This window comes from Suillus discolor (genome assembly GCF_016758755.1).
Source record: "Suillus discolor strain FC423 chromosome Unknown F5147scaffold_2, whole genome shotgun sequence".
NCBI lineage: Eukaryota > Fungi > Basidiomycota > Agaricomycetes > Boletales > Suillaceae > Suillus > Suillus discolor.
This window is the reverse complement of record NW_024541249.1, coordinates 1,170,123-1,190,771: the sequence shown is the minus strand read 5'-3', so window position 1 is coordinate 1,190,771 and position 20,649 is coordinate 1,170,123. Positions and strand designations below refer to the sequence as shown.

At 42.3% G+C, this 20,649-nt stretch overlaps 5 protein-coding genes across 5 annotated transcripts; all 5 read left to right on the top strand.

The window, feature by feature from the left end:
• Nucleotides 1-2,751: 2,751 nt before the first annotated feature.
• Nucleotides 2,752-5,713, top strand: F5147DRAFT_742122 (uncharacterized protein; the record flags this gene model as incomplete). Its single annotated transcript, XM_041439528.1, has 10 exons — nt 2,752-2,875; nt 3,104-3,357; nt 3,407-3,478; nt 3,587-3,975; nt 4,022-4,582; nt 4,666-4,775; nt 4,806-5,016; nt 5,131-5,184; nt 5,206-5,440; nt 5,510-5,713. 10 exons carry the CDS (start codon nt 2,752-2,754, stop codon nt 5,711-5,713), a joined length of 2,214 nt encoding a protein of 737 aa, XP_041299696.1.
• Nucleotides 5,714-6,495: 782 nt separating this feature from the next.
• F5147DRAFT_767331 (uncharacterized protein) lies at nt 6,496-7,109 on the top strand (the record flags this gene model as incomplete). Its single annotated transcript, XM_041440874.1, has 3 exons — nt 6,496-6,583; nt 6,635-6,667; nt 6,721-7,109. 3 exons carry the CDS (start codon nt 6,496-6,498, stop codon nt 7,107-7,109), a joined length of 510 nt encoding a protein of 169 aa, XP_041299695.1.
• Nucleotides 7,110-7,435: 326 nt separating this feature from the next.
• On the top strand, nt 7,436-9,022 carry F5147DRAFT_767330 (uncharacterized protein; the record flags this gene model as incomplete). The annotated part of the gene is made up of 6 exons (XM_041440873.1): nt 7,436-7,592; nt 7,644-7,861; nt 7,913-8,102; nt 8,153-8,227; nt 8,295-8,526; nt 8,557-9,022. The coding sequence occupies 6 exons, from the start codon at nt 7,436-7,438 to the stop codon at nt 9,020-9,022; spliced, it is 1,338 nt and encodes a 445-aa protein (XP_041299694.1).
• A 1,170-nt stretch (nt 9,023-10,192) lies between these two features.
• F5147DRAFT_767329 (uncharacterized protein) lies at nt 10,193-11,218 on the top strand (the record flags this gene model as incomplete). Its single annotated transcript, XM_041440872.1, has 4 exons — nt 10,193-10,267; nt 10,321-10,654; nt 10,712-10,929; nt 10,982-11,218. The coding sequence occupies 4 exons, from the start codon at nt 10,193-10,195 to the stop codon at nt 11,216-11,218; spliced, it is 864 nt and encodes a 287-aa protein (XP_041299693.1).
• Nucleotides 11,219-15,704: 4,486 nt separating this feature from the next.
• F5147DRAFT_647732 (uncharacterized protein) lies at nt 15,705-16,225 on the top strand (the record flags this gene model as incomplete). The annotated part of the gene is made up of 5 exons (XM_041433232.1): nt 15,705-15,729; nt 15,778-15,816; nt 15,872-15,903; nt 15,968-16,102; nt 16,145-16,225. The coding sequence occupies 5 exons, from the start codon at nt 15,705-15,707 to the stop codon at nt 16,223-16,225; spliced, it is 312 nt and encodes a 103-aa protein (XP_041299692.1).
• Nucleotides 16,226-20,649: the final 4,424 nt, after the last annotated feature.

Sequence of the window (20,649 nt, the reverse complement as noted above, 5' to 3'; positions counted from 1 at the left end):
AAATGAGTATAGGGTCGACTAGGATTGGTGGAGAACTGGGTGAGAAATGAAGGAAATGGTGGAAAATGGAGGGAAACGCGAGAAGTGCGGATTGCGGAGGAACGCGCAGACGTATCTGGAAGCGGAGCGGACGGATGGAAAGCGGCGGCGAATGCGGTCAGAACGAGTATAGGGTTAATAGGTGCGCGATCGAGGGGCGAGGAGATATAGATAAAATGGTGTAAATGTGCGATAAAATAGAGGGGCGGCGGAAAACGCGAATGGTGGGCGAATGACGGAGCGGATCGGGGCGGCGATGGGCGCGAATGAAAGCCATGAATGAGGGCTTCAAAACGGGTATAGGGTCGATGGGGTTCCGAGGCAAAATGGGCTGGTGAAAGTGCGAAAAAGTGCGGAGGTGCAAGAGGGAGGAGGAGGAAGGGGTATGGTGCAGGGCAACAAGAGCTGGTCCTATCAAGAAGCAGATTGGGGCAATGGACAGAGCCACTGAAGGATGGTAAATGGCCAAAAGAGCTAAAAGACACAGGCCTTTGAGCACCCAGAAAACCCTTATCTCCCCTCAACTTCTCAAAAACACCAAAAACTCGATAACTCCACAACTACTGCTCCAAATTCGATGAGCGAGGGCTCAAAATGACCGGACGGACGTGGGGAATACGACCCTAAGTTTGCGAGAGATCCGCTCGAAAAACGCGTGAGAAAAACGCTTATCAATGCGCTGGGGAGGAGGACAAGATGCTGAAAACTTGGGAATATGGGAGAAGCTGATAAGGAATGACTGTGGTAGGATAATAGGCGAATTTGGGGGATGATTGGAGAGCTGGAAGAGCCTAGAAACACAAGAAACCCTCGCGGTGGGCTCCAGTTGAAGGTAAGACGATACAGCGAGACACGAACAGTGCTCCTGACTGTATCTATAATGTTGTAAGGTCGCGCGTTGCCTAGTCTGCTATACTTGAGACGACAAGTGCGTTCGACCCTAAAGGGGAAGCGAGTGCAGCAAGGATCTAGAGGTATGCGCTGAAAGCGCTACTGGTTGGCCAATGCGAAGCGCGAGAAAGCGCAGGTGCACGCGAGGCGCGAGAATGCGCGAAGCGCGGGAATGCGCGCGCATGTATGCGGAAACAAGAGAGAGTAAGAGTGAGTTTGCTTAGGTGATGATATGATGTAAGACAAGAGAAGGGAGATGCGAGGTGTAAACAAATAGATTTCTACTATGTTCTGATAGGTAAATAGTGGGTAGTAACCAGTAAGTCCTCTGTCGTTCTGGTGGGAGAGTAAGTGAGTCCCGGTGGGTGTGTAAGTTAGTATGTACTGCTGGCGCTTAAGTATGGCGCCTAAGCGCTGTCATGCGGAGCCGAAGCGCTACCGAGTAAGGTATGTAAAGATATATGTAAGTAAGGGTCCATGATAAAAATAAAGATGGAACGATATGCAAATGTGAGAATTGGAAATATACGCACTAGGGAACTTGGTGGACAGTGGATGGATGCTTCCGGATGGCTGGCGCTATAGGGCGCTACAGCGCGGGAAAGCGCGCGCGCATATACATCGTGAAGCGCGGGAAAGGTACGCGCGCATGGCGCGCATTGCGCGGGAAAGCTGCGCCTCATATAGAGATAGCTGCAGGTAGCACACAGAGTGATGCTACAAGTTCGTGCCATGTACTCCCCAGTGAAAACTGCCATATTGCACAATGAGAGGCATGAGTCTCTACAGCGCCTATACCATTCTCGTTTCCCCTTTACCCTTACCTACTGTGCGGTAGCCTTGCCCTTAACCCTCTCCACTTAGTATAAGTAGTCAGTCACCCTGTACTAGATTCTCTAACTTGAATCTACTCAATCTTCCCTGGAACATACTTCCCTCTGAATGCCCCTTTGGCTTCAGTCTCTGGTATCTTTTCTTAGTTGCTCATCGCGACTAAGTCTACCTCGATCGACCTCATCGTTCGGACAAGACTGTCCTTACCTTGAGCGACTTCTAGACATCCGTCTCAGAAGTCACGTGACACGTGCGTACTGTGATCACTGCCAACTCGTCGTCGCCAGTCTCACTTGCTATACCGGATCCTTCCAGTTACGTCACGAACGTTAGCGGACGACGCCCCTCTTAGGGCTCCACCTAACAGATCTATTTGAGTGCGTAACACAAGCTCAGAGTTAGAGGACGAGCGCAGCAAATTTGGTTATGGAGATCTGGAGGAGCATATGATAGAGGATGACATTGAGGACGATGAAGATGATGGTGACAGTGATAGCGAGATTGATCTTGGTGCTGAGGACGGGGAGGGCGCTGCAGACAATGAGGAGGATTATGGTGACTATGCCAAGTACTAGAATGCAATCAGCATGGCAAACACTACGTTGTCTACATAGTACTCACCAGTGTAGGGAACATATCAAGGAGAATGTATGTGACCGCTGCATTGTCCTCCAACAATGTTCGAGCGAATGCTCACAGTATGTGAGAGTTTACGATGAATGACTGAAGTGATGAAGGATTGTACCAATGGATAGCGTCAGCAAAAGTTGCACTCTGGGTTCTGCGGCATTGGATGGACTTGTCTTAAGCGGTTATAACAGTACTTCGCATTTGCGAGCCTTGCAATGCCTGGTGTGACGCCTCCAAGGCTTGTAGCCGCATCTGGAAGCCTACGCCAGGCTTACGGCATTTGCCGAGACCTTGTCAGCTTGCACCACTTTTGCTGATGTAGGGCTCGCTGATGAGACCATCAACGCACTTGCCGACATGCATGAGGAATTGCCAGCACGACATGAAGACACCGAGTGGATTGACAGTGAGGACATTGGTCTGGACGTAGAGACACTCCCAGAGCATATGAGCAATGAGGAAAGCATTGTAAATGCTCTCTGTGACTACGTCAATAACCCGTACATTTTTTTCTCTTTGACTTAATATCTTCTCATCATCAGATGGGCATACTGTCAACATAAAGATACTCGTACATGGTGTCACCAGCTAGAATCTGTTCATGCTAACTGGCGCCCTCTGATTCCTATGCTAGTGGTCACATATCTTACCTGGAAGTCATCACAAGCTGGCACCCCCCTCGAACCACAGCAAAGAAGTCCAACATGAGACTCTAACGACTACTCCTTCTCCATCAACACGGTCAACATATTCACACTATCTACGTGTGCAACATTTCACCGGTCGGAGGATTCCCTATCTCCAGTTCAGTCGCTTGTATCCGCTGGATTTCTGGGCAATGCACCCCACAATCCCTCAATTGCAATATCCCTGTGGAATCTTGAACATTACCGCCTGCTTCGCTTGCGCAAGCCATCACTCAGTATTGAAGCCTTCGCAAAGGTAATATGCGACTCTTACTTGGTATGTGTTCCATCAATGTATGCCTTAGATCCATGCTTACAACACTTAGATTGCTTACCGCCGCTCATATCGCACTGCCTTGGCAGACTCGTTTGATGTGTACCTCACCATTCTTCGCAAAGTTGGGAGATGAGTGGACACAGCCCTTGGACGTGATGCACCTAATTGGCGGGTACTCAATGCATGTCCTCCATGCTCCTACGAACTGAATGGTGAACCACCACTCAAGTTTACACATATGTATGTGATGAATGGTGGCAATTCAGTCAAGCGTATGATGGGCATTGGTGACCGACAATGTGGCAACACTCGGGTGTATAATGAGAGTGATTACATGCTTCCACGTACCTTCATTGATCGCTTCACTAATGAAGTGCTGCAATCTCGCTCTGCATATCGAGTCAATGATCGCCCTGATGATGACACCATCTCCGAAGCTGAAGAAGACATCTCCTGGGCACACGTAATAGCTGAAGATTGTAGCAAAAACTGGAAAGCAGCGGCAGACGATGATAAGAAAAGGATGTGGGCAGTCTTCGATGAGACAGGGATCTTTGTCACAGCCTGTAGACATGGATTCATCTTATGGTACACAGATATGATTAAGAGTGGCAAGTTGTACGTGAATCCTTCTCCTTGTTGTTATGTTACTGACTCACTGCAGAGCGAAGTATCCATTGGCAATTGTTGCCAAAGTCCTTGAAGTCATTGGTGAGCGCACACTTGGTGCCTATGACATTGGGTGTGGATTCTCATCTATGGTTCATGCATCATCCTTGGGTACTACATTCACGGAAATGCAGTCACGCTTGTATGTTGACTCGTTCCACGGCTACGCACACAATTATGTGTGTCAAACTCAACACCACCATCCTCTCGGCATTGAAAGTGCAGGACTCGAAGACTTTGGCATTGCTGAGTGCATCTTCAGTGCTTCGAATGCGCTAGCACCTGTCATTCACTATGCTAGTGCCTACTGCCATCATATGTTCCTGGATCTGTTCTTCAAGCAGTGGGATGAAGACAAGTACACAAACCTTGGCACTATGCTACTCAACAACTATAGGCAAGCACTGCAAATCATATCATCGGAGACTGTAGCATTGGAGGAGGCAAAGACTTCTCTTGGCATACAAGACACTGACCTCATGAATTGGCGAGCTGAAGAGATTCAGTACTTTCAGACACTTGGGAAGGAACCCAAGTGGGATGCACATGCTGTCATGTATGTTGAACTGCTTTAACAAATGCAAGAACTTGAGTCAGTGTTTCCTTCTTGTGCATACTTGTAACTGATGTCTTTTGCAGGTGCCAAGCTTCTGTGAGCTTCAATCATTTCGTTTCTGCTGCCCTGGATGACTATCAATTTACGGCTGCTTCAGAGTCCAACTTCTATTCAGCCAATCTATCGCAGACATGTAAACTCAAGACACAGCAATGCTTTGCAGCTGAACACTTTACTGTCATTCAATGTGAAGTCATTTCCATGGAAATAAAGCTCGGTATCGCAAATCACTGGAATATATCATCACCTGAATATCAAGATACCCTAAAATACATGACACTTCACAAGTATCATAAGGCCCTCGATAATCTGCAGCATCTTGTTGTGCAACGGTTGTTTGAGTTGCAAAGACTTAACGTCTCGCAAACTGGTAAGTTTTTTGATTTATTGGTTGAAATGTCACTGAAGTACTTTATAGCATACAAGATGCGCACCCATATCGCAAAATCTCTTCAAACTCGATGTTGAGCAATTTAAAATGCTGTCAGGAAGTATAACGAGGCAGCATCAGACTTGCAACCACCATGGCCACCACTTGAGTGGTCGAAAGTCTCACACTTCAGTTTCCTTGATGAATTCAACCTACTTTGTGAAACCCAGCAAGACATTCACAAGAAACCATGCACCAAGCCTGCGGTTCAGGAGACTATCTGCCAATATCTCCACATTCAACGTGCAAAGGAGGAGATTACCTGTTGTGATGTTGAAGTGCGTCACTTACACACTGCAGTTGTTGTCGAGAACGAAGCATTCACCCGCATACTTGATGCACTCAAGACATCCAACTCACCTATCTTTGTAGCCATGCATGAGCACTGCACTCATTGATGTTGTATCAACCAACAACTCTTATCACGCATCGCCCAGATTCATTGTCTTGATGCATTTAGTGGAGACAAGTCTTCTGGTATTAGGAAGGGGTCTAGCAGTGTTGAAGTTCCCTCCACTGTGACCACAGATCAGCCACTCAAGAATGACGAGAGCGAAGAAGGTTTAGATGAGGGTGACAAAGTGGAGCAGGACATAGGGACTCTCATAGAATTTATCTCTGACATGACATTGCGTCCTTGATAGCATTTTGTGATTCTGTACTTCATACATTGCAATTATCTGTTCTGTTGGCCTTGTACCTTCCAGCATAGGCTCATATGTGCGCGAAGTTGAAAATCATAAGGTCGTGATAGTGACAGCCAATGATCATGCATCACTGATTGATAACAGTGATAAACAGTGATATTGATTGATCAACGTTCACATCACATACCACCATTACTCATTGTCAAGTCATCAACCAGCGCTCAGCGCTCAGCTACCATCAACTGTTTATCAACGCATCAACGACATAATGATAGATTCTCATTGGGTCGTGATTGGTGGAAAAGATCCAGACATTTTTATACAGCGGTGAGTCTATCTATAAGTACATGATCCCACTTGACACTGACCAGCAGTTTTTTTCAAGACCCTGTATCGCTTGTGGTTTCTGAAGCACACCATTTCCCATCGCCATCAAATGTAACACTTATGCACAGGCCTCAAAGGTCCATTCTACCTTGCAGCCTCTCATGAGTAATATCTCGGATGATACATCTCCCACTTATGTCACCTGCATCTTCTACAAATCACCTGGCACCACTTCACTCTTTAAAGAAACAGTCACTAAGTTTTATGTTGTAGTTGTAGGCCATGAGTCTTGCATCTTTTTGTGATGGTGAGTGTTAGTTTTCGGTGCATCAATCATCCTGTCTGACATCTTCATCTGCAGGGATGAATGTCATCAAGCTATTACCAGACATTCCAGTCCTTGTTTTAAGAAGCTGGCAGGTTTCCCCGCAGCATTAGAGTTTCTTATCATGAAGACTCACCGTCTCGGTGATGCTACCGATATTGCAAGTCCGTGTGCTCCTACTTTAAATTTGGCTGGTCTCTCTCTCACCAACAGTATATAATGTTTCTTCATCTGTTATATTCTCTTGCTAACAAAGTGTCTAGGATCACCATCGCGAATGATGAGTGGCACTATGGGTAAGCTTCTCTTTGTTGTGTACATCTAACCCTCACGCTTCAGGTGGACATAGATCAACCATCTGCCAGTGTTTACTTGGATGGTTCCACCCCACAAAACTTTTCATTGTGTGCTTGGAGAATGCTCACTTGTCCCCCGACATCTGACACCAACTCGGCGCCAATATATCAGCACATTCGTGAGATCAATGGAGTCAGTGGTGTTGCACTCCAGCTGCACTTCGATGACACTCCACTCCTGTCATTTGGTCCCATGGCTGACTGGTATCTTCAAGCTCATGGATACACTGTGAAGGCTTTACTCCATGTTGCATATGCTCATGACATGAGTTCTTCGGCCCAAGACTTTGTTGACAAGCTCACCGACAAGGGGATGGCTAGGGCTGAAGCATTCTTCCTTTGGGGACTTATCACTACTGAAGACAGTCCCTCTGGTGTCTAACAGTATTATTGCCTCTGTCACCAGTCATGTCGTCACTTTAGATGCTCCACTTTCAAAGTCATGTGTCGTCTTGTTAATGTTTCAATGTTTGCTCTGTTTTTTTTGCTTGTACAACATCCATGGTTGGCGTGAAGTCTGATAATGCACTCTCTTGCTATGCATCACGCATGCGAAAGATTTCCACTACAAAAACTCGTTCTTTCTGGAGACACTGTGCTGTTCAACGCTACAAGAAAACTTTGGCAGAGAAAGCTTTGTTAAAAGCTAAATGAAAACAGCATTGTACAGAATACACAGAGGCTCTTGCTGTAGCCTGGAATGTTATCATGGAGCAAGCTACTTTACTGCGTGAAAAGTTCGGTTGTCACTCAGTCGACTATTACTTCAAAGAAATCATGCAATGTTCAAGGCTACACAAGGGCACACGTAAGGCCAACAAATGGAATGCTTTTGTTAAAAAAGAAGTCGAACATCATAATGCAGGTATGTTCTACTTCTATCTTTATTTCATGCCATCTCACTGTATCACTACAGCATTATCAGCCAGTGAGAAACATCACAAGGCATGTGAGCTCATGTCCAAAATTTGTGCACGTTGGCAGGAGATGGACGAAGATCAATGCACCATTGAAACTCAAGATGTCATCGAGACCCTTACTGAATGTCGTGAAATGAAGGAATTAGCCACTCACAACACCATGATTCACACATTTAATGATGCTCAGAGGACTCTCGAGAAGATAGATCAAGAGGTAAGCTTTGTTTTGTGTAGCGAGATTTATATTACTGATGATTATGTCCAGTTGATGGCTTTACATAGTCATACTGGTGTTGAATTCATCTTACTTAGTGTACAAGGAGATACAGAACATTGGAATCAGCCTCACGTTTTCCACATGGCTCGTGCAGCTGAGTTCTTCGACTGTTGCTTCAAGACTTCAATTGGAACGCTTGCATTTCACTTCGAAGGCTATTGTATTGCAGGTGTACAAGGTATGAATTCACAGTATGTCTAATCTATCTTCTGACTTCGACTACAACAGGCCTTGCAAAGACTCACCTGGATGAGGTCCTTGAGTTGAAGAAGAAGCTAAGTGAATTGATTTTACAAAAGCTTCGTGAGTGTGCCATCTTTATCTTTCTCCGACACATTTTCAAGTTCGGCTTGTTTGTTTGTCATCATAGAGGCTGCAGCAGCACCTGCACAGGCACAGCACATGTATTACACTAACTTTGATACCAACATTACAGTGAAGTACTGCATGGTACTTGAGAAGTGGCCGCTATCGAAGTTCTGCTGCCCTGGTGACATAAGTTCATGCAATGAACTTCGTGTCTTGTACTATGCCTGGAACACTAACACTACGTGCTTTCAGCAGCTTTCAGATGTTGAGTTCGAGGATTGGGAAAATGGAAGGTTTGATGATAAGATGGCCTAAATGTCAAGGGATGTTGATGAAGACAATACTTCTACTCCTCCTGTGCCATCACCTTCCCCCCCTTTCATGGAGACACCTACATCAACAGCAGATATTCAGTCTCAGCCACTTTCAGCAATACAGAGCAGAAAGCGGCCTGGGGAGGAGCTCAATGGTGTGTTCTCTGTCTCAGGAGAGGCCATGCCGGTCCAGAAGAGGGCGTGGAAAGAGTGCTCGGATAAGGGCAAGAAGTGTGGCCCTAGGAAAGGCAAATCTGTGTCTGCATCTATCCCCTCCTCAGATTCTTCTGCCACCTCTTCTTCAGACCCAAGTTCATCTATGTCTATGTCTGCGTCTCCCCCCTCCTCAGATCCTTCTGTCACCTCTTCTTCAGACCTAACTTCATCTGTGTCTGTGTCTGCCCCCTCCTCAGATCCTTCTGTCACCTCTTCATTGGGCCCAAGTTCTATCCCCACAGCTGGAGTGTCTGCTTAGGTGGTCTCTTATGTGAAACTTCATAAATACATTATATTTCGCTCTTTTGTCATATATCTACACTTCAATACTACTACTAATAGATTCAGAAACATACAAGATATTAGAATTAAAAAGGTCCTGAAAATTGAGTGAGGTACTTGTGCTCAATGTTGAGAACAGTGAGCATGGAGGTTTGTGGATGTTGCCGACGATGAGCACTGAACCCTTACCATATTTGATATGTTTGCACTTATTGGTATTCAGTAACATTGGCTAGCGGATGTTGCCAGTGTGGGACCTTGGTGGTTTTTTCCAAAGAGTAGATATTCAGCATTGTTATACTATTTACTGGCAGTGTAGAGCTTTGGCATAATCTATGCTAATTAGAATGGCGACCCCCTGGGAGTATGGCATTCTTATTAAGGCAAGATTATGTGATGTCGAGGTGGTCTCACTATATACAGTGGCTCAAGAAAGTATTTCAATATTTGTAGTTTTTTATGTAATTACTTTGTCATATCTTAGGGCATGGAAAATATGACTAAGTTGTAGGGAGGTATTAGAAAGCTTTGCCTCTTAGCTTTATTTTTACTTCATATAAGATAAATTATTATTATTATTATTATATAACTTCCTTTTGCTTTAATTTTTTTTGTTACTTTTTAAATATATTATTTATTAATTTACTATATTCCTCCTTAGTAATCTTCCTCTACTCTGCTGCAACCAACATGGACCTGCACAAGGTTTTTGATACAATCTCTTAGATTCTTAAGAGTATTAGTTATTATGGCTATGTATGCTTGTCCTTTTGCACTCTTGCTTCATTTAGGATTTCAGCTATTTTCAGAAGTAGCTATTAGCTATGATCATAATGTTGCCAGACTTACTACTCTGATATTCTAATACTGTGGCCTCAAAACTTTTTTGTGTCAATGTTGCACTACCAATCATTGACATTAGAAAGTCTCAAATTTTGAGAGATAGATATTATGGTACTTCAAATATATGTTAAATCTAATCTAATTAGAATATACTTAAGATGATGGAGGAGGAAAAGAGACCTACAATCACAATGCTGCTTATCCAATAACAATAACTCCAACAATATTATGGACAGCAAATATGTGAGTACTGTAGGTGACACCAAACATTGTGAACCTTATAAAAATGGATGAGTCATGTAACATGGTGTGGATAGCACACTTTAATTATTTGTGCTACCCTAATGTTCCATTTATATATGCTACTAACATCGACCCTGTAAGTAAGCAATACATATTATTTCAATAGTGATGTTCAACTCTTTCCCGTAGATTACCATACACATCATCTCTTGGCAGCCACTCGTCATAAAGCTGCCTACCCTAATTCACGAGAACATTCTCGTGCCTCTGCGTTCATCTATTGATGAGGCACTTGTGACAATGGGCATCAATTTAACCTTTGGTGCCTTCATCACACAGATGAATTCCACTCTCAGGAGAGAAGGGCAAGCCGGATCCACACAGAAACCTCTCAGCATCCCAGACTCGCTCTTAGAGTTCCACAATGCTGATGGTGGACATTTACAGCTCTGGAACATGGAGATAACTTTTTTACAAACAGAATACGAAGCCCTAGCAAAACTACAACATAGGGCAAATCTAAGTAAAGACATATAAGTTATAATGCTACTCTTCATTTCAGAAAAAGAACATTATTAAGCACCATCAGTGTCCTCTGCGTTTTCTAAAAGTATCGACAAGAAGACTGGGAATGTGGTAGCCAACTATCGCAAGCACAACAACCCTGTATTTGGCGAAGTAACAGTGTTTAAGCACACTTGGATGTTGCCCCTCACCATTACAATTGAGGTTTGGCTTTATTGTAATGACAGACAATTCAACATACTAGATGATAATCTCATACATTTTGCAAGCATGGTGAGTTCCACCTCTGGTTTCAAGTGCAAATCTTACCTGATGTTGATCATAGCAATTAAGTCCTGATATGGATGAAGTTGGCCTTCACTTGGTGCAACATATAGTTGTTTGCGCACTATTGAAGATCAGAGATCACACCCTGCAATATCTTGATGTGGTGTTGGAGGAAGAGGACAATGAGTTGGATGAAGAAGAAGTTGAGATTGAAGAAGAGGACAAGGATGCCTATACCAAGAAAGAGGATGAGTCCGACATTGTTCAGGAATTCAATGAGAGGTATAGTTTTTAAATTTATCATGATGTATAACACAGAGCACTTACACATGACAGTGTTGACCCTCTTGAAGTCGCCCATGCATGGACCCCCCTTGAATCACCTATAGACTGGGACAGCGTCTTTTTTTGACCTCACATCATTCACTGGCCCCCAAGACTATTCCCAGAATGCAGACCCCTGGGTTGAATGCACTTGTCTCACCAAGTATAGCAGACTAGGCAGTGCAAGACCACAACATAGAGATATCAGTTTGGGGCTATCTTCATATAGTTCCACTCTGTGTTGTATACCTACACCAAGTGTGGGAAACAACGTCAAAAAGTATAATTATAATCTCTAATATGAAAGCATCAGGTTTGGATTTAGGCTTTGGATGTCAGAAACTAATATTGATATGGTAGTGAGCATTAGGAAAGTGAGTAGTGTGCACAATAATAATAAGGACAGATGTAGATGATGAAGGAATGATGATATTTGCAATGTCAACTAAGAACTAAGAACTATAAAATATTGGCATAGGACTTAGATTTCTTATAGCCTTATAGAGGTCTATTTTCTGATGCAAATCAACTGCTAAATATTATCTAAATCACTTTCTAGTCTATGTTATAGCTAACATAGCTTGCCCATAAAATCTGACTTAAGGTATATACTCATTGTATATCTAGAACTTACTATTACATGATCTATATAGCACCTATACTTTCTGTAGTATATGTCTCAGGTATATAATACATATAGTAAACTCATTCTGTGTTATAGTAACTGGCATATCTAACTTATTTCAGGTTATATTAAACACATCAAAAGATAATATATGAAAGCCATATTTCATAGGTGAAGGATATATAATATATGCATTATATCAAGAAAATCTACAAATTATGGTAATAGCAGCTAGTAATAAGAATATAAGAGCCTGATAGCATTAAGTGATAGCATTATAATTCTTTATAATCACAAGTTAGTGATCTATCAAGAATTGTAGATGCTAGAGATAATAACATATTACTATAGTAGCTATATAGGTGCAAGAGGTTGCTATACAGTGACAATAAAGAAGAGGATTGTTATGAGCTATAATAGCTATATATGATATAAAGTATACTTGATTTTTTTCAGAAGTTTCAAATATTATTTATAATACCCTATCTTAGTAATTTTCAAAGTTTCATTAACTTAACTTTCACTATGATCAGCTGTTGCAGTGCATAGATTATCATCCAAAGCCTAGTGCTCATCTTAATCATTTCTATTATTTTATCTCTTTATCTTATTCCTCACTACTATAGGCTGGAGTCTATCTATTGGATCCTAGACATCTACTCAAGCATCACACTTACACTTATTATCATCTTCACATAAATTAACACAAGATTAATACAAATAAGCAGGCTCACAGATACCTTAGTCTAGATGTTTCTTTTCTTATAGATGAGCCTTTTCCACAAGAGTAGACTACTATCTGAGGCAATATAGCTAGGTAAGTCATGAAAGTAGAATGATTAGAAACTAATTTCACACATGTGACCATAGACATGAGAAAATAGATTGTTTCAGTGTTATATGGTTTTAATATATTCATATTTGTTATGAACGTCTACACTAATAGTCTTTAGTTGAAGTCTTCATGAATCCTAATAATCCTTATTGAGGTGTTAGAGACTTAGGTGGGCTTCGAGTCTACAATCTAAAATAGCCAATATAGTATGCAGATACTACTTCAAGTTATTGGTAAGTACTAAATATGTTTCCTTATATAATGATGAAGTTAATTATGTATTTAGGTCACAGAATCTTTATCACACATTTCTTCTAGCTCACAGTCAATCTTTGTAACTCAGAATGTTAAGATTATCCTGAAGCCTTTAACTTAGGTTTCTCTCATTGTATATCAGATGTTAAAGCTAACACTATTAATTATTTTTTCATCAGTGCAAAAATTATTACTAGTGATGTCTACCATATTCCTAATGTCAAACTTATTAGAAATGGAAGCATTTTTATTGTTACTAGATGTCTTTATCACTTTGGTTATCCTATTTCAGAAATCTTTTAGGTTGATTGTTGCCTCTAGAAAGCTATTATGCCATTTTAATGTAGTAACTACCAGTGCACCAATCTTTAATTTAACATTTAACCTTCTAAGAGAAAATGTAATCATAGCTGACCACTAACTAATTGCTAACTTCTAACTAACTACTAACCTCTAACTGTCTAATAGACTATACAATATCTAACTCTATTCAAAATTAACAGTTATCATTATGTAATGTCATTACAATGGTTGATATATTAGTTATATCTTGTAATTATAATAAATAATGCATTATTCCCATAATATGAGGTGCCTCTAGAGGTTTATATGTAATAGACATTTTTCTGCTGGTCCCTTTATAGTAGTAGTCTGTGGTCTTTTCCTATTATTTTATAGACCAAAAGAGTACATACTATATAGACCAAAGACTATTGGAAACATGTGATGAAAAGTTACTTGGACCATATATCTAATGAATTTTCCCTATTATGAGTATCTGAGGTTTATAAATTATCAGAATTTTCAATAATTTAAAGTAATTTTCTATCTATCCTCAGGCTTAATACCCACTTTAGCAGAAACAGAGTTTTGTTGGTTGAAATTGCATCTAGAGTCAAAATTATCATTTGAGCATTGTTTTACAATCACTAGTTAGTATAGTCTCAGATGGCGCAAATTTGATGATTTTGGGTAGACTTTTATTAGGAAAGTTATCAAAAGAATAAGAAGTGCACAAATTTGGGTCATTGTGCATCGTTACTTAATAGGCCAGTCACTCTAATTTTCCATAGTACTATCCAGCTTGAATATTGTGCACTACCTCTAACATCTACATAATGAATTTGTTGCCTCCTAAGCCTACCATCAGGTATTTGACCAAAGTATAACAAAGCACGTTACTTAACAAGCCAATCACTCTAATTTTTCATAGTACTATCCAGCTTGAACATTGTACACTACCTCTGACATCTATGTAATGAATTTGTTGCCTCCTAAGCCTGCTATCAAGTATTTGACCAGAGTATATCATCTCCATGAGGCATGTTCTTGTAGCATAACAGCCTTTGGTCCAAGTCACCTCCAAGAGACATGTTAAACTAGAAAGTGAAGCACAAATTGAAAAAAAAACTCACCAAAGTCATTATGCTTACTTGGACAAATGGCCAAAGGTTTAGAGTAATAAGTGAGGTTGTTGATTAAACAAATATAAGTATGGAAATAGGTAGGAAGAGGAGTGTGCCTGTTTGGAGTTCTGTTGGATAGGAGGTCAGAGGAATGTAGTAATACCATAATATGTAAGAAGTACATAATACGAGTATAGGTGAGAAAGGGCAGGTTAGAAAAAGGTAAATAAAAATACAAGAGCTAGTAAATGTGAGGGCAGGTGAGAATGTGAGGGTGAGTGAATGTAAGTGATAAAGGAAAGTCAAGACCATGTACAACAATTTCAACAACCAAGAACTTAGATGTAAGCAACAGATTGACATTATCAGTATCAAATCAAATGATTCACTACTACTAATCATTATCCACTCATCTAAGAATTGCTTGTTGTATAGCCTCAAACCTTTGACACAAGGTATCTGAGGTATAGATAGTAGTTACAATATAGATAATAATATCATGGTAAACATCATCAAAAGTAGATGAGTTCACTAAGACATTAACAAAATAACTAGTTTGATAAGCCTGCAGCACATAATGAATTGTTATACCACATATTGCAAACAAACAATCAAGTGGACTGCATATGATGTCTGATAAGCCTCCTTTCAGAAGGTTAATAATCATATTGATAAGAACTTCATTCTCCAATAGCTATTCAACCCCTGTATCATCAGTTATCTATAGCCATATCAGCCAGATACTACAAATGATTTAATAGAAATACATATCTGTTTAAATTAATGTAAGTACTTTAAATCTTCCAATAGATCCTTGATTCTATCCTGCCTATGCATCGACTTGTTGTCTTTGGAAAATAATGGTAGCTACAGACCATATCCGTCCAGAATTGTCTTCATGACATGAGTTTTGAAACTACATTGCATATCTGCTAATAAGGCTACCATAAAATTGTTGATACCTTTGACATCCTTGATCTCCACTACAACAAAGGCCTATCAGTACAATGATTATTTAAGAAATAATAAGACTAGTACCTTGACTAAACAGCTCTATCTTTGCAGTTGTTAGTACTATGTATATTATCTTGTCATAAAGCTTGTCATCAGGAGCTCCATCAGTTTCAGTGTCCACATTCAATATCAAGGCTCAAAGTTTTTCTTTTGTAATTTCCTTCAAGTTTTAAGCCAATTGTTTTGAGAGCTTAATGTATACAAAAACAGGTGAGTTCATGACTAACACAGACCCCTCTATCAAATTGGATGCAGCAGCAGCAGTTATTTCAGGTGTCAGAGGCAGTTTGGTATTATGCTGTCGTTTCCCAGTGTTAGAGATATGTTTTTGAGTCTGTATATCATAAGTAAGTGCTTGAACAAATGCTCAATGACTTATCTGAATGACACCCTAGGTTCTCTCCCTATGAGTGCTCTCTCCCAGATGAAGGGGTGTGAGTGCAACAAGCTGTGCAGCCTCCCATAGAGCCAGAGACTCATCTCCAATAGTGTTTGGCTACAAAGGCAGCCTCGATAACCCAGTACAAAGGAGTGCAAACACATCTACATATGCCTCTACTACTGCTCTATCCTCATTCTCTTCAGTGGGGTACCAATCTAATATGGTCTGCTTGTGTTATTGATGATAGCAGGGCTGAGGCTACACTTATGGCAGCTGAGATTGATAGAGTGCCAGTGCCTGGTATTGATTGGGTGCCAGCACCTGGTATTATTGGACAGGTGCCTGGTATTGTTGGGATGGCAATATCTAATATTGTTCAGGTACTGGCACCTGAAATTGCTGGTGTACCGGTGCTATGTGCTAGCGATACTGTTGGGGGAGGGCCATCTGATATTCTGTAGATGTTGCTGCATAATTGCCAGGTAAGCTGATGTAGGTACAACAATCCAGATGAGTGTATACTGAACAATGAGTTAAGTCTTGCTTGCCTAAGCTACTATGCTTGTAGTGATAAGTGCATTCGACCCTAAAGGGGAAGTAAGTGTAGCAGAGATCTAGGAGCTGATGCTGATGGTGCTGCTTATTAGGCAATATGAAGCACAGGAAAAGCATGCAGAGTAGTGTGAGATGGGGGGTATAAGAAGAGATTCATAATAGATGGATAGACATTGTAGATGAGGAATATGAAGTGGTGGAAAGTGGGTGGCGTGAGATGTACTCAGATAGTCCTCTGTGCGCAAGCTAATGTTGGCCCAAGGGGATTGCTACTGAGAAGGTTCCTCTATGTATATAAATGAAAGAAAACACTGAACCAGGCGCCTAGTCAAGCCTGGTAAGGCACACAATGATGTGCAAAGCATGGGAAAGCAGAAGTACTATGAAGCACTACTGATGTTACAGGCATCCGTAACACCTACAGGAGCCCCAGCTCTGCCTACGCCTGCCCCCGCTCTGCTAGACTCCCCGTGCGGCAGTGCGCCGCCTGCGCCTAGAAAGACAGCGGTCTGGACCGCTGTGACCCCACCCCTGGCGCTATGACCCCACCCCTGGCCTAGATGGCCTTGTACCTGATCCATGGAGGCTGTACGCCTCATGGTCACCCTAGATCAGCGCATGCATACCGCATGTCGCTTCATGAAGATCTGGAGCGCTCTTGGCGCTTCCTGTACCTATGCGCAGCTGCCCTTGGCGCAGCATGCTTGATCAGAGGTTAAGCCTCATGTACCTTATCTGAACCTCATGTCTTGTTATCATAGATCATAGATATACTATTGATTACAGACTGAGCTAGAATACTTGTAGTACTTCCCTATAAGTAGACAGGATTATTGTACTTAGACTTTACTTTAATCTACTAGGTTCATCCCCAGAACTTGCTCAACTAAGCCTTACCAGCTTCCTTGTGTGAGACCGCACTTCTAAGTCGCCCCCTTACGACTTAGCACGTATCCGCTAGCCCTGTATCTCCACGAGCGCCGTCTTACCGAGATCACCGGAGGAACCCTTGACGTTCCGTCAAGCCGAGAACCACCCTCAGCTTCAGTAGGCTCACTCGAGCCGTTGCTGAGAAGACCTATCCTAGTTCGCACACGCCGACCGACGGTCAGCGTAACAACTGAACCATAAGATGCAACAGTGTACACTGAGCAGATATGAGGTACATGTGTGGGTGGTTGGAATGCAGCGACTCTAAATGAGTCAAAAGGTAATAAAAAGGGGTGTTGGCAAGAACACAAGGACTGGTGCTGATGTTTGTTTAGATGCTTAGTGCCAGTTGGCAGCTACAACAGGAACTTAGACTTAGAGTCCAATGATATGTGAGAAGATGGTGGTTACTTATTAAGAGACAAAAGAATACATGAAACTATGTAAGTATCATTAAGTACTGTCAAGCACTGAGGTGAACCAGTATGATACTTGGACCCATGCTGGGCGGGAACAAGTGTCTTTTGATATCCATGTCAAGGCCTATAGAAACTTGTAGGATCTATGTCATTCCAATTCTCCCTAGCAACAAGTTTTCTTTGGCCGATAGCCATCTGGCGTGCACCTGCACTTGGGCCTGTTCTCTGTACCATCTGTCTATGTCCTTTCCATATCCACCTATCTCTACTGGTGCATGTTCATTTTCTCTCACTTTGACTAAATGATATGCAAGGCTTATTACATGTAACCGTGTATTCCGTTCTGCGCATATTTATATTACATATTACCTATCTGCCTCATTTCATTGCTACAGTTCTCACCTATGGGTTCCAGACACTCATGCAGTAGAATAAAATCTCGCGCTGTGGGTGAGGAATGTAGAATGATGATAAGTGGGTGGTATAAGAGATACTCAGAGGGTCCTCTGTGTGTGAACTAATGTTGGTCCAAGGGGATTGCTACTGAGAAGGTTCCTCTATGTATAATAGTGGAGGGAAACACTGAACTGGGCTGTTGGATAAGCCTGGTGAGGCATGTGATGAAGAGCGAAGCACGAGAAGCAAAAGCACTACTAAGTGCTACTGAGCAACAAGTGTGGTAATGTGCATTGAGTGAACACGAGGTGCGCGTTGTAGAGACTCGTGCCTCTCATTGTGCAATATTGCAGTTTTCACTAGGGAGTACATGGCACGAACTTGTAGCATCACTCTGTATGCTATCCACAGCTATTCCTACATGAGGTGCAGCTTTCCCGCGCAATGCGCAACTTGCGCGTGTACCTTTCCCACGCTTCACGATGTATATGCGCGCGTGCTTTCCCGCGCTTGAGCGCCCTATAGCGCCAGCCATCCAGAAGCATCCATCCACTGTCCACCAAGTTCCCTAGTGCGTATATTTCCATTTCTCACATTTGCTTATCGTTCCATCTTTATTTTTATCATGGACCCTTACTTACATATATCTTTACATACCTTACTCGGTAGCGCTTCGGCTCCGCATGACAGCGCTTAGGCGCCAGCAGTACATACTATGACTCACTTACTCACCCACCAAGAACGACAGAAAACAAACCACAACGATACCCATTTACTACCCAGCAGAACATAGTTGAAATCTATTCCTTGGCACCTCGCATATAACATCTCTCAGCTTGCATCTCTCACCTCTTGTCTAGTGACTAATCATCACTTAAGCAAACTCACTCTTACTCTCACTTGTTTCCGCATATACGCGCGCGCATTCTCGCGCCTCGTGCGCACCTGCGCTTTCCCGCGCTTCGCATTCGCCAACCAGTAGTGCCTTCAGCGCCTACTACTAGATCCTTGCTGCACTCGCTTCCCCTTTAGGGTCGAACGCACTTGTCGTCTCAAGTATAGCAGACTAGGCAACGCGCGACCTTACAACATTTATAGATACAGTCAGGACCGTTGTTCGTGCTTCGCAGTATCGTTGAACCTTCAGCGTGTGGGTGGTGGAGCGCAGCGACTCTAAGTGAGTCAGGAGACAGATAAAACAATGTTTTTTATTTGAGAATATGAAGACTGGCACTTGCGTGCATTCAGGCGCTTAGTGTCGGTCGGCAGATATGACAGAGATTTAGACTTAGAGTCCAATGATGTGCGGGAAGAAAGATGATCATTATATAGAGAGGCAGGAGTATATATATTCTAAGTAGCATTAAGTGCTGTCAAGCACTAAAGCGAGCCAGAAAGCAAAGCGAGTACATGATTACATGTAATAAGGGTTCGTGACGAAACATACAGAATGTGTGCGCAAGCGCCAGAGATATGTCAGAATACATGAGAATAAAATAGGAACATGCACCGACGAACCAAACGGACATCGAATGGATGGATGGAGGACAAGCGACAGAACTGAGGATGTATGCACCGATGTGTGGCTGAAGTGCTTGCGCACACAATCGGCCGATGAAGCACCAAGTGCATGGAAACTAGATATGAGTTGTGCTATGTTTTGAAAGTGATTAGAGCATTGGAGAATTAGCTCTCTACAAGGCCACAGAGATGTCAGTCTCTACAGCACACTATATACAGTATGAGAGTTCCCTTCCCTTGGACACTACTTTTGTTTTGCGAAGTCACCTTAGATGTTCTTAGTACTTTGTTCAATTGACAAGCTTTGTTCATCCTCACTCTAAACCCGCGTGTTCTTGACCGCTCTGAGAATGCGCCTCTAAGTCTTCTTTACCTAGGCTCTGCACAGATCCAAACCGCTCTCGGTTTCTGACCTAGCACCTCATACCTAGTTATACCTCAGCCATAAACCTCGTCTATACCTAGCCACTACTTGCAGAACTGCGCTATACCTAGAACCCACCACTCTTTACCTAGGATCATCTCACTTTCATTTGTTTTGCATTGCACACTCACTGGACCTGCGGTCTCACTTTCGCTCTTATCGGCAGACTCACTTTTCCAAGATTGCCTTAGCTCTTTCCATTCCGCATTTGCTCCCTTTGTATTTTACTTGAAGAAAGTGCTTCATAGCAATCCTCTTGGGTTGAGACAGCACACTCACACTCAGTTGGATTTATTAGTGCTCTAGCTTTCTTGCTAGCCATCTACTATTACTTCTTCACACAGGGAAGCAAAGCGAGTACATGATAATATGTGATATAAGGGTCTGTGACATATACATATGGAATGTGTGCACATAGCACAGGAGATATTATCAGAAAACACAGAAATAGAATAGGAATATGCACCAGTGAACTGAATGGACATGGAATGGATGGACAGAGGACAAGTGGTGGAACTGAAGATACCTGCGCTAATGCATGACCAAAGTGCTTGTGCTTGCAAGCGGCTGATGAAGTGCCAAGTACATGGGAATAAGATATGAGTTGTGCTGTGTTTGGAAGGTGATTAGAGTATCAGAG